The sequence below is a fragment of the Oncorhynchus mykiss genome, chromosome 26, assembly GCF_013265735.2.
Source record: "Oncorhynchus mykiss isolate Arlee chromosome 26, USDA_OmykA_1.1, whole genome shotgun sequence".
Taxonomy (NCBI): Eukaryota; Metazoa; Chordata; class Actinopteri; order Salmoniformes; family Salmonidae; genus Oncorhynchus; species Oncorhynchus mykiss.
Genome location: NC_048590.1, coordinates 10,369,295 through 10,382,123, shown reverse-complemented (window position 1 = coordinate 10,382,123; position 12,829 = coordinate 10,369,295). Strand labels below are relative to the sequence as shown.

General features: G+C 40.4%; 1 protein-coding gene across 2 annotated transcripts in view; it reads left to right on the top strand.

Annotated features, from left to right (window-relative positions):
- Positions 1–12,829, top strand: part of syt14a (synaptotagmin XIVa) — a 133,495-nt gene that overhangs the window by 58,668 nt on the left and 61,998 nt on the right. For both annotated transcript variants that reach the window (XM_021585679.2, XM_021585678.2), the window contains exon 3: positions 12,071–12,223. In XM_021585679.2, coding sequence (XP_021441354.1) covers positions 12,071–12,223 — 153 coding nt within the window. The remainder of the gene's footprint in view (positions 1–12,070; positions 12,224–12,829) is intronic.

Below are 12,829 nucleotides of genomic sequence, written 5' to 3'. Positions count from 1 at the left end.
ATAATGTAGGGTAAGCAACATTTAATAAGGTAGCATTGTTTAAAGTGGCTAGTGATATATTTACATAATTTCCCATCAATTCCCATTATTAAAGTGGCTGGAGTTGAGTCAGTGTCAGTGTGTTGGCAGCAGCCACTCAGTGTTAGTGGTGGCTGTTTAACAGTCTGATGGCCTTGAGATAGAAGCTGTTTTTCAGTCTCTCGGTCCCAGCTTTGATGCACCTGTACTGACCTCGCCTTCTGGATGATAGCGGGGTGAACAGGCAGTGGCTCGGGTGGTTGATGTCCTTGATGATCTTTATGGCCTTCCTGTGACATCGGGTGGTGTAGGTGTCCTGGAGGGCAGGTAGTTTGCCCCCGGTGATGCGTTGTGCAGACCTCACTACCCTCTGGAGAGCCTTACGGTTGAGGGCGGTGCAGTTGCCGTACCAGGCGGTGATACAGCCCGCCAGGATGCTCTCGATTGTGCATCTGTAGAAGTTTGTGAGTGCTTTTGGTGACAAACCGAATTTCTTCAGCCTCCTGAGGTTGAAGAGGCACTGCTGCGCCTTCTTCACGATGCTGTCTGTGTGGGTGGACCAATTCAGTTTGTCTGTGATGTGTATGCCGAGGAACTTAAAACTTGCTACCCTCTCCACTACTGTTCCATCGATGTGGATAGGGGGGTGTTCCCTCTGCTGTTTCCTGAAGTCCACAATCATCTCCTTAGTTTTGTTGACGTTGAGTGTGAGGTTATTTTCCTGACACCACACTCCGAGGGCCCTCACCTCCTCCCTGTAGGCCGTCTCGTCGTTGTTGGTAATCAAGCCTACCACTGTTGTGTCGTCCGCAAACTTGATGATTGAGTTGGAGGCGTGCGTGGCCACGCAGTCGTGGGTGAACAGGGAGTACAGGAGAGGGCTCAGAACGCACCCTTGTGGGGCCCCAGTGTTGAGGATCAGCGGGGAGGAGATGTTGTTGCCTACCCTCACCACCTGGGGGCGGCCCGTCAGGAAGTCCAATACCCAGTTGCACAGGGCGGGGTCGAGACCCAGGGTCTCGAGCTTGATGACGAGCTTGGAGGGTACTATGGTGTTGAATGCCGAGCTGTAGTCGATGAACAGCATTCTCACATGGGTATTCCTCTTGTCCAGATGGGTTAGGGCAGTGTGCAGTGTGGTTGAGATTGCATCGTCTGTGGACCTATTTGGGCGGTAAGCAAATTGGAGTGGGTCTAGGGTGTCAGGTAGGGTGGAGGTGATATGGTCCTTGACTAGTCTCTCAAAGCACTTCATGTTGACGGATGTGAGTGCTACGGGGCGGTAGTCGTTTAGCTCAGTTACCTTAGCTTTCTTCCTGGGAACAGGAACAATGGTGGCCCTCTTGAAGCATGTGGGAACAGCAGACTGGTATAGGGATTGATTGAATATGTCCGTAAACACACCGGCCAGCTGGTCTGCGCATGCTCTGAGGGCGCGGCTGGGGATGCCGTCTGGGCCTGCAGCCTTGCGAGGGTTAACACGTTTAAATGTCTTACTCACCTCGGCTGCAGTGAAGGAGAGACCGCATGTTTTCGTTGCAGGCCGTGTCAGTGGCACTGTATTGTCCTCAAAGTGGGCAAAAAAGTTATTTAGTCTGCCTGGGAGCAAGACATCCTGGTCCGTGACTGGGCTGGATTTCTTCCTGTAGTCCGTGATTGACTGTAGACCCTGCCACATGCCTCTTGTGTCTGGGCTGTTGAATTGAGATTCTACTTTGTCTCTGTACTGGCGCTTAGCTTGTTTGATAGCCTTGCGGAGGGAATAGCTGCACTGTTTGTATTCGGTCATGTTACCAGACACCTTGCCCTGATTAAAAGCAGTGGTTCGCGCTTTCAGTTCCACACGAATGCTGCCATCAATCCACGGTTTCTGGTTAGGGAATGTTTTAATCGTTGCTATGGGAACGACATCTTCAACGCACGTTCTAATGAACTCGCACACCGAATCAGCGTATTCGTCAATGTTGTTATCTGACGCAATACGAAACATCTCCCAGTCCACGTGATGGAAGCAGTCTTGGAGTGTGGAGTCAGCTTGGTCGGACCAGCGTTGGACAGACCTCAGCGTGGGAGCCTCTTGTTTTAGTTTCTGTCTGTAGGCAGGGATCAACAAAATGGAGTCGTGGTCAGCTTTTCCGAAAGGGGGGCGGGGCAGGGCCTTATATGCGTCGCGGGAAGTTAGAGTAACAATGATCCAAGGTCTTTCCACCCCTGGTTGCGCAATCGATATGCTGATAAAATTTAGGGAGTCTTGTTTTCAGATTAGCCTTGTTAAAATCCCCAGCTACAATGAATGCAGCCTCCGGATAAATCGTTTCCAGTTTGCAGAGAGTTAAATAAAGTTCGTTCAGAGCCATCGATGTGTCTGCTTGGGGGGGGATATATACGGCTGTGATTATAATCGAAGAGAATTCTCTTGGTAGATAATGCGGTCTACATTTGATTGTGAGGAATTCTAAATCAGGTGAACAGAAGGATTTTAGTTCCTGTATGTTTCTTTTTAATCCTTGTCAAATGAAAATAAATAATGAAAATAAATTATAGATAAAACGTATCAGTGTTCATGGTCCTTGGGACATAAACATTACACAACAAGTTTGAAATCACAAATTCAACAATGAGTGGTTTGGAAGGAATCAGTGTGGCTAACTGCAAGCATTGCAATGCAATCATCAGCATGCTATTCCGTGGAGTGGCTGTGGGGTCCCAAGTCTAAGATTTAGGGTCTCTTTTCCTAGTTTAAAATGAAACATTCAACATTGGTCATGCTGTCAATGAAGGATGACTTGTGCTGCGCTCAAAACAACTGTTAACTCGGACATGCAAAATCTGACTTTGGTAAGCTCAAGACAACTGGGAAAAAACGAACTACCACTGGGAAAATACGTGTTGAACTTTGATCCAACTCGGAATTGTAAATTTGGAACTCGGGCCTCTTTCTAGAGCTACAACCTGAAGATCACTGACGTCATCATGATTGAATTTTTTTTTTCCTTCGAGTTCCCAGCGTGTCTTGAAGCACCATATAAATCCAGAGATTGGCAGACTTTGATGACAAAATTATCCCACGAAGGACCTCCACGACACCCTCCTGTTCGAGTGAGCACAGCACAACAAGGTGATTCCAAAAATGTCTTGTACGCTGCTGCATAAATTATTTAATATGCCAGGGAGATAGTATTACTTTATTAGCTACAGTATACATAAGTGTATGTTGTGTAGCAAGCTGTTAGAAGCCTATGTGTCTCAACCTAATAATTGTATCTATTTTCACCTCTTAATTTCGCCTACTGAATAATTTTGCACGCCAATTTTTCAGTTTTTGATTTGTTAAAAAAGTTTGAAATATCCAATAAATGTCGTTCCACTTCATGATTGTGTCCCACTTGTTGTTGATTCTTCACAAAAAAAATACAGTTTTATATCTTTATGTTTGAAGCCTGAAATGTGGCAAAAGGTCGCAAAGTTCAAGGGGGCCGAATACTTTCGCAAGGCACTGTATGATGAAATTCTTACTTCTATCTCACAACTCCAGGATCAACTATTTATTTACTCAAAAGGACATTGAAAGCTTGAAAACAAACACCATCTGATAAAATGGTCTTTGTGGACCCTCATCCTATAGACCCTATCCTGGCCGCATCATGAAAAGTTGCGTGCCCAGTTCCGAATCAGAAACGAATTTGTTTATTGTTTACAATGCTCTGACTTCAAATGCAGCTCATGCAAGTACAAAAAATTAACACAAGTAATCAGATGGTTGTCATCTACAACATCAAAGGTGTCGTCGGAGGATTTGATTACCTAGCAAGTTAGCAAGCCAACGAGGCAAGGTAAAACATCACATAGAGCTAGATAAAGCCAGAAGAATAATATAGTTGTTAAACATAGCTATAGCCAACAGTCTTGCGTGTTTTCATGGTTGTCACTCACTCACTGTGAAGTTTGTCAAGATACCGACACCATCATTAGCCATCCTGCTAAATAACTTTTTGTTGCAATGATGCGCATGCATCAATCGTACCTAACGTTTACTTGTAAACAAAATGAGTCTCTACAGTGTTTCAGTGAGAGATGAAAATACATGAGATCTTGCAAAGCGTGCCCAACTCTTTTACTTGTTGCAGTTTGTCTAGTCTGACAAAGCTCATTTCCAGCAGACATTGTTAAATCAAGGTCATATGAGGCGACAGTACAGAATGTCCTATGTAATGCTAATGCTAATGCAATGCCTTCCTCCATCTCTCATGCAGTTCACTGTAATGACTCAAAGACCCAAGTTAATAGCCGCAACTGGACAAGTGTGTGCCGGAGGACGTGTATTATTATTTGTGTGGTCTGGTTCTGTAAGCTTGTGTTGTTTATTATAACACACAACCAACTGCTTTTCTGTTATTGAAATGGTGTTTTGTTTTATACCATTTGTTTTGTCTGTATGTGGGAGATGCCAGGGACAGTGTGCGTGCGTGGTGAGTGGGATATAGTGTGGGGGCACTATGAGAGTGATTATGTACTGGCTGTATGTGGGTGTCTGCGTGGAGATGATTGGTGCTTTCTGACCTTCCGGATGGCAACTGTTACCATGCCAACAGAATAAAGCGAGGCAAGCAGAGTTAAAAAGGAAGGAATAAGCATTAATGAAAAAAACAGTCACCATTGAGAAAAGCAAATGGACACAGGCCTACATTCTGACTTCATCACTGAGTTAATTTGGCTTCATCAAAGAACTAAGCAATAAGGCATGAGAACCTGGGAATTATGCTGTTCTAATGCCCGATGCGAAGCTGAGGGCCGGAAAACAGCCATTCGGAGGGAGTTATCACATCATAATTTGCGGGTTCGAGGATCTTATTGCTCTTATAAAATGGTTGCCAACATATTAAAAAGATTAACGACATGTTTTCATTAAAAAGTTTATTTTAATGAGTACATTTTGTTTTATTTCATCCTTCCACCATACAAAATAGTTCAGGCAAAAGCCAGTAATTAGTTCTGGGATTCTGAGGTTCCTAGCCAAATAGGCTGGTTGCCGTTCTCTTCTCATGTTTTGACCCAGTCGTACATTCTATTCATCCCATGTTGATATGTTAAACAAATCATTGGCATGTAGCTAGCTTGCTAGCAGAGGTTCAATGAGCAACTCTAGTAAATGGTTGGCGAGTCCATAGGATATCAAGTTTTTTTTAAAATTATTTATATTTTTTATTAACCTATCCACGAGAGGACACATATATTTTGCATTTTTACGGCTTTTCTGCTAAATATACATACAGTTGAAGTCGGAAGTTTACATACACTTAGATTAGAGTCATTAAAACTCGTATTTTAACCACTCCGTAAATTTCTTGTTAACAAACTATAGTTTTGGCAAGTTGATTAGGACATCTACTTTGTGCATGACACAAGTCATTTTTCCAACAGTTGTTTACAGACAGGTTATTTAACATATACAGTGGGGCAAAAAAGTATTTAGTCAGCCACCAATTGTGCAAGTTCTCCCACTTAAAAAGATGAGAGGCCTGTAATTTTCATCATAGGGACACTTCAACTATGACAGACAAAGGAAAGAATGAATGGGTCCATGTATCGTGAGATTTTGAGTGAAAACCTCCTTCCATCAGCAAGGGCATTGAAGATGAAACGTGGCTTGGTCTTTCAGCATGACAATGATCCCAAACACACCGCCCGGGCAACGAAGGAGTGGCTTCGTAAGAAGCATTTCAAGGTCCTGGAGTGGCCTAGCCAGTTATTGACCAAATACTTATTTTCCACCATAATTTGCAAATAAATTCATAAAAAAATCCTACAATGTGATTTTTCTGGATTTTTTTTCTCATTTTGTCTGTCATAGTTGAAGTGTACCTGTGATGAAAATTACATGCCTCTCATCTTTTTAAGTGGGAGAACTTGCACAATTGATGGCTGACTAAATACTTTTTTGCCCCACTGTATCTGGATACAATCTGGCAAGTCTACTCCTGCAAAAGTGTAGGCGATTAAATATTTTAAACTGTAGTAACCCATGTCTAATTCAGATAGAGGATGAGTGTATCCTGTCAATTGCAGAATGCCAGGTGATATCGGAAATCTCGCTTCCAAACTCTCCTCCCATGAACACTTTACATGGTCAAGAGTAGGGCATGCAAAATTCTGAATAATGTCATACAGCATAGAAATGTGTCCCTTTTACATAAGGATCCAGGTTCAGACATTCATCAAGCCAGCTGGTGGGTGGGTGGAGATGGGAAAGAGAGGAAAATCTTTATTGTAAAGTTAACGAATCTGCAGATACCTGAAGAAGTGTGTCTGGTGTATACTGTGGTCTCTAACTAGATATTCAAAGGAGGTAAATACACGCTCATGGAAAAGGTATTTTACATTCTTCAATCCTTTCTGAAACCATAGCTGGAAGGCTGTGTTTATGAGGAGGGAGGGTGTGAAGAGTGGGTTGGAAATGAAATGCATGGATGAGAGAGCTTGTCTGTCTCCAAAGTGTATCCTAAACTGAGACCATATCCTGAGTGAACTTTTCACAATTGGGTTGTTTGAGTGGTATTGCTTACTCAATGGTAGGGGGACACAGACTAAGGAGACTGGGGATGATTTATGACATGAGTGATTTTCCACACCGGTCCTTCCCCCTCTAAAAATGTAGAGACCCAAAAGGTTATCTTGTGAATATTAGCAGCCCAAACGTAATGGAGGAAATTGGTTAGGGAAAGACCCTCCCTCCCCTTTCTGTCTCTCCAAAAACGCTTTACGCAACCGTGAGATCCTTTTTATTCCAAATTAAAGTAGATATATGTCTATCCAGGTCTTTAAAAAATGATTTTGCTATAAAGATGGGGAATAGTCTGAAACAGATACCGGAATCTTGGCATGATGACCATCTTTACCGAGTTGACTGCCAGTGAGTGTTATGGTGAGTGTCAAGCAGCGATTGAGGTCTTAGTGTTCTCCAAGGCTGGCTTGAAATTAAAATAGATTTTTTTAGAATTTCCGTGTCTCACAGACCCCGAAATACAGTTGAAGACGAAAGTTTACATACACCTGAGCCAAATGCATTTAAACTCAGTGTTTTACAATTCCTGACAATTAATCCTAGTAAAAAGTCCCTGTCTTAGGTCAGTCAGGATCACCACTTTATTTTAAGAATGTGAAATATCAGAATAATAATAGTGATTTATTTCAGCTTTTATTTCTTTCATCACATTCCCAGTGCATCAGAAGTTTACATACAATCAATTAGTATTTGGTAGCATTGCCTTTAAATTGTTTAACTTGGGTCAAACATTTCGGGTAGCCTCCTTGCTCGCACACACTTTTTCAGTTCTGCCCACAAATATTTTAAAGGATTGAGGTCAGGGCTTTGTGATGGCCACTCCAATACCTTGACTTTGTTATCCTTAAGCCATTTTGCCACAACTTTGGAAGTATGCTTGGGGTCATTGTCCATTTGAAAGACCCATTTGCGACCAAGCTTTAACTTCCTGACATGTCGTGAGATGTTGCTTCAATATATCCACATAATTTTCCTCACTCATGATGCCATCTATTTTGTGAAGTGAACCAGTCTCTCTTGTATCAAATATATACACTACCAGTCAAAAGTTTGGGGTCACATAGAAATGTCCTCGTTTTTAAGAAAAGCACATTTTTTTGTCCATTAAAATAACATCAAATTGATCAGGAATACAGTGTAGACATTGTTAATAATGTTGTAAATGACTATTGTAGCTGGAAACGGCAGATTTTTTAATGCAATATCTACATAGTCGGACAGAGGACCAATATCAGCAGCATCCACTCCTGTGTTCCAATGGCACGTTGTGTTAGCTAATCCAAGTTTATAATTTTAAAAGGCTAATTGATCATTAGAAAACCCTTTTGCAATTATGTTAGCATAGCTGAAAACTGTTTTGCTGATTTAAAGAAGCAATAAAACCAGCCTTCTTTAGACTAGTTGAGTACCCGGAGCATCAGCATTTGTGAGTTTGATTACAGGCTCAAAATGACCAGAAACAAATAACTTTCTTCTGAACTCAACCGTCTATTCTTGTTCTGATAAATGAAGGCTATTCCATGCGAGAAATTGCCAAGAAACTGAAGATCTCGAACAGCGCTTTGTACTACTCCTTTCACAGAACAGCGCAAACTGTCTCTAACCAGAATAGAAAGAGGAGTGGGAGGCCTCTGTGCACAACTGAGCAAGAGGACATGCACATTCTGTCTAGTTTGAGAAACAGATGCCTCACAAGTCCTCAACTGGCAACTTCATTAAGTAGTACCCGCAAAACATCAGGCCATCAGACTGTTAAACAGCCACCACTAACATTGAGTGCCTGCTGCCAACACATTGACTCAACTCCAGCCACTTTAATAATGGGAATTGATGGGAAATGATGTAAAATATATCACTAGCCACTTTAAACAATGCTACCTAATATAATGTTTACATACCCTACATTATTCATCTCATATGTATACGTATATACTGTACTCTATATCATCTACTGCATCTTTATGTAATACATGTATCACTAGCCACTTTAACTATGCCACTTTGTTTACATACTCATCTCATATGTATATACTGTACTTAATACCATCTACTGTATCTTGCCTATGCCGCTCTGTACCATCACTCATTCATATATCTTTATGTACATATTCTTTATCCCCTTACACTTGTGTCTATAAGGTAGTAGTTTTGGAATTGTTAGCTAGATTACTTGTTGGTTATTACTGCATTGTCGGAACTAGAAGCACAAGCATTTCGCTACACTCGCATTAACATCTGCTAACCATGTGTATGTGACAAATAAAATTTGATTTGATTTAGATGGTATAGAGTGCAGTATATACATATGAGATGAGCAATGTAGGGTATGAAAACATTATAGAAAGTGGCATTGTTTAAAGTGGCTAGTGATACATTAGATCAAGATGGCAAGATCCAGTAGATGGTATAAAGTGCCCTCAAGTATTCACACCCCTTAACTTTTTAACATTTTGTTTTGTTATAGCCTGAATTCAAATGGTTTAAATCGAGATGTTTTGTCACTTTGCTACACCCAATACCCCACAATGTCAAAGTGGAATTATGTTTTTCTCCATCTTTACAAAAATAATGCAAAATGAAAAACTGAAATGTCTTGAGTCAATAAGTATTCGACCTATTTGTTATTGCAAGCCTAAATAATTTCAGGAGTAAAAATGTGCAAGTCACATAAGTTGTGTGGACTGACTCTGTGCAATAATTGTTTTTAACGTGACTTTTTAACGACTACCTCATCTCTGTACCCCACACATACAATATTCTGTAAGATCTCTGTCGAGCAGTGAATTTCAAACACAAATTCAACCACAAAGACCAGAGAAGTTTTCCATTGCCTTGATAAGAAGGGTACTTATTGATAGATGGGTAAAAATAAGACTGCAGACATTGAATATCCCTTTGAGCATGGTGAAATTATGAATTACACTTTGGATGGTCTATCAATACACCCAGTCACTACAAAGATACAGGCATCCTTAACTCAGATGCCGGAGAGTAAGGAAGCTGCTCAGGAATTTCAGCATGAGGCCAATGGTGACTTTAAATCAGTTACAGAGTTTAATGGCTGTGATAGGGGGAAATCTTTGAGGAAAACCTGGTTCAGTTTGTTTTCCACCCGACACTGGGAGCATAATTCACCATTCAGCAGGACAATAACCTAAAACACAAAGCCAAATCTACACTGGAGTTGCCAAGAAGACAGCAAATGTTCCTGAGTGGCCGAGTTAAATCTACTTGAAAAACTATGGCAACACCCAAAAATGGTTGTCGAGCAATGATCAACAGCTAATTTCACAAAGCTTGAAGATTTTTTTAAATAATAATGGGCAAATGTTGCACAATCCAGGTGTGGAAAAATCTTAGACCCACAGGTGTAATTCTAACATGTACTGTATTGACTCAGTGGGGTGAATACTTATCTAATTAAGATATATTAGTGTTTTATTTTTTACAATTATTTTTTATTTACAAATGTTAAAAATGTTCTTCTACTTTGACATTGCAGAGTATTTTGTGTAGATTGTTGACCATGAATTACAAAGAAATCCATTTGAATCCTACTTTGTAACACAACATTTGTAAAAAGCCATGGGGTGTGAATACTTTCCAAAGGTACTGTATTTATTAAGCCAGTGTAACAGTGTAATCGCAGATCATCTCCTGTTGTCAGAATGTAGACTATTACTGACTAAAGATGTCTCCTAGTCCTCTGTCATGTTGTTTAACATGTTGTACTGTGTAGAATACAGTGCAATAGTTTTAGTGTATCCGTCTTCGTCTGTGGTTCTAGGGCTATGTCTGGTGTGACAGCTTGTATCGAATAGTTAAACGCGAATAAGCGTTCTTTTAGATGTGTAGACTTTTGCGTGAGCCAGGAGAGCTAAAAAGTCTTAATCCACAAGAAGGGGGAAAAAAAGGTTTTATTGAAATAAAGTACTCCCATAAAAAATAAAGGGCTGTATTCAATACGTATCGTGGAAATTCCCTGCTAAAGCCCAATTGAAATTCACGGTAAATGCTGCATATGTAGGCTCAATCGGAAATTGCCTTTAAATTTCTATAGTGAAATCTGCAATGCTTCAGTGATATGGATTGAATAGAGCCCTATGTTATCGTCAACAATATTCATGGAATACTCGAAAGACTTACTGGCATGCATTTCAACCATATAGCAGTCATCTTCAGGCAGTGCAATGGGGATAAATACAACATTTCTGGTGAGGACATAGTAAGAAGTTTCCTAATTGTATCCATTTAGGGTCTATACAAAAAATGTAAGAGAACTATTGACAAAGGCAAATAGTATACTAGAATCTTGAGAAAAGTCTGACCTGAAATTCTGAATCTGACCTCATACAAGAAGTTGAGAAATGGCCAGTACTTTCACAAAAACTGATATCAAGTTACAGCTTTATGAACTTAACAACAACAAAATACTCACCTTTTTAAATTATCGTTTTGTGATTGTATGTGTCCTCTTCATGTAAAGAGCATCTCATTTCATACTGTTATGCAATTATGTTTTTAATAATGAACTTGAACATTATCTAAGGCCGGTCTCATAGACTAGACATAACATAGTAAACATAAATCGGGCACACTCAAATTAGTATGTGTTACATTTGGTTTGATTACATAAGATAGAAGGCAAAAGACAAAAATGAATGGGGGGCTTGGTCAGGGAGAATGGGTGATCATATAAAGCAAACGTCTAGCAACCCAAAGGTTGTGTGTTCGAATCTCATCACGGACAACTTTAGTGCATTAGTAACTTTTCAGCTACTTAGCATGTTAGCTAAACATAACTCCTACCCCAACCTCTAACCCATAGCCTAGCTAACGTTAGCCACCTAGCCACAACAAATTGGAATTCGTAACATAATGGATGATGGACAGCCACAAATTAATACATAACATACCAAATGTGATGTAAAGGAGAAAACATATTGAATAAGTAGGTGTGTCCAAATTATTGACTGGTACTGTATGCTGGTGACATGATGATCGGTGCTTGGCTGTCAGTTGACAACTAAAAATTACCTTGTTCTTATCCATAATCTCATGATTTACCCTCTGCACTGAATCTGCAAGTGGTTGGCAGAGCACATGCCAAGACCAGACTGGGAACATTAGCTGTTTATTGCAGACTTTTTGTTGCAAAACCATCGGCAGAGTAGAAAATGGGTAGTTATATGACGAAAAAAGTGCTTTTTATGTGCTGTTCATCATTATGCACAGCTTTTTATTCTCAAGAAGCCAGTTTGACTCAAGCACACCATTGCCGGTGTATGTGTATATTTCTTTGTTCAAATATTAGAATATTAGCTTGAATTGATGGAAACCTAGCTAATGAAACAAACCTGGATATTTTTGCAGCAGCAATAATCATTGTACACACCTTAGGCTTTGTAAATGAGTTGAGAAATAGATGTTTTGAGAGGCCCAGTCCATTCATACAATCACCATTTTGCTCTACTTCTCTTCTCCCTGCAGTCTCTCCAGAGACGCTGGGGTTTCTGACGGCCATCGGACTCTTCCTCATTCTGATGATTATCCTGTTCTTATACCTCAACAACAAGCTGTCACTTGAGAATGCTGGGAGCCGGCCATGCCTAGACGAGTTCAGGAAAACCAAGGAGTTGCAAGGTAAATCTGAACTCTGTGTGTGTGAGCTGTAAAGAAACCCTGGGTTGAATTGACAATGCCTTGAGGGCATGTTCATATGTTTGACACAGGGAGTGCAAATGAGCAGCTGTATTATGTGCAGTAGTGATGTTTAGTTTGTCAACGATTCGTTCTTTTTGAATGACCCTTTTGGTCCTGCTTATAAAGGCTTCATGAAGCCTTCATAATGCCTTTATAAATATTACGTAAATGTTACAAATCATATATAATCTTATGTCATGCTTTATAAAAAAGTGTTCATAAATGTGGCAGAACTGTGTGACATGACCCACTATGTCAAAAATGACAGAAACCTGTGCTTTATAAAGGGTGGCTTAAACACTGCTTAATAATGGGCTTCTAAATCATATTATATTGAGGCTTCACAAAGCATTTATAACCCTGTCATGCATCTTGGTAGAGCATTGCAACACCAGGATATTGGATTCGATTCCCCGGACCACCCATAGGTAAAAATGTAAATTAGATTTTCTGTGTTCACAACTATGCTTTAACCACATCTGGGGTTGACTTGAGATCGGGTAAAAATGTAAGAAACTTACACAATTTTTTTGTGTAGTTGTCATT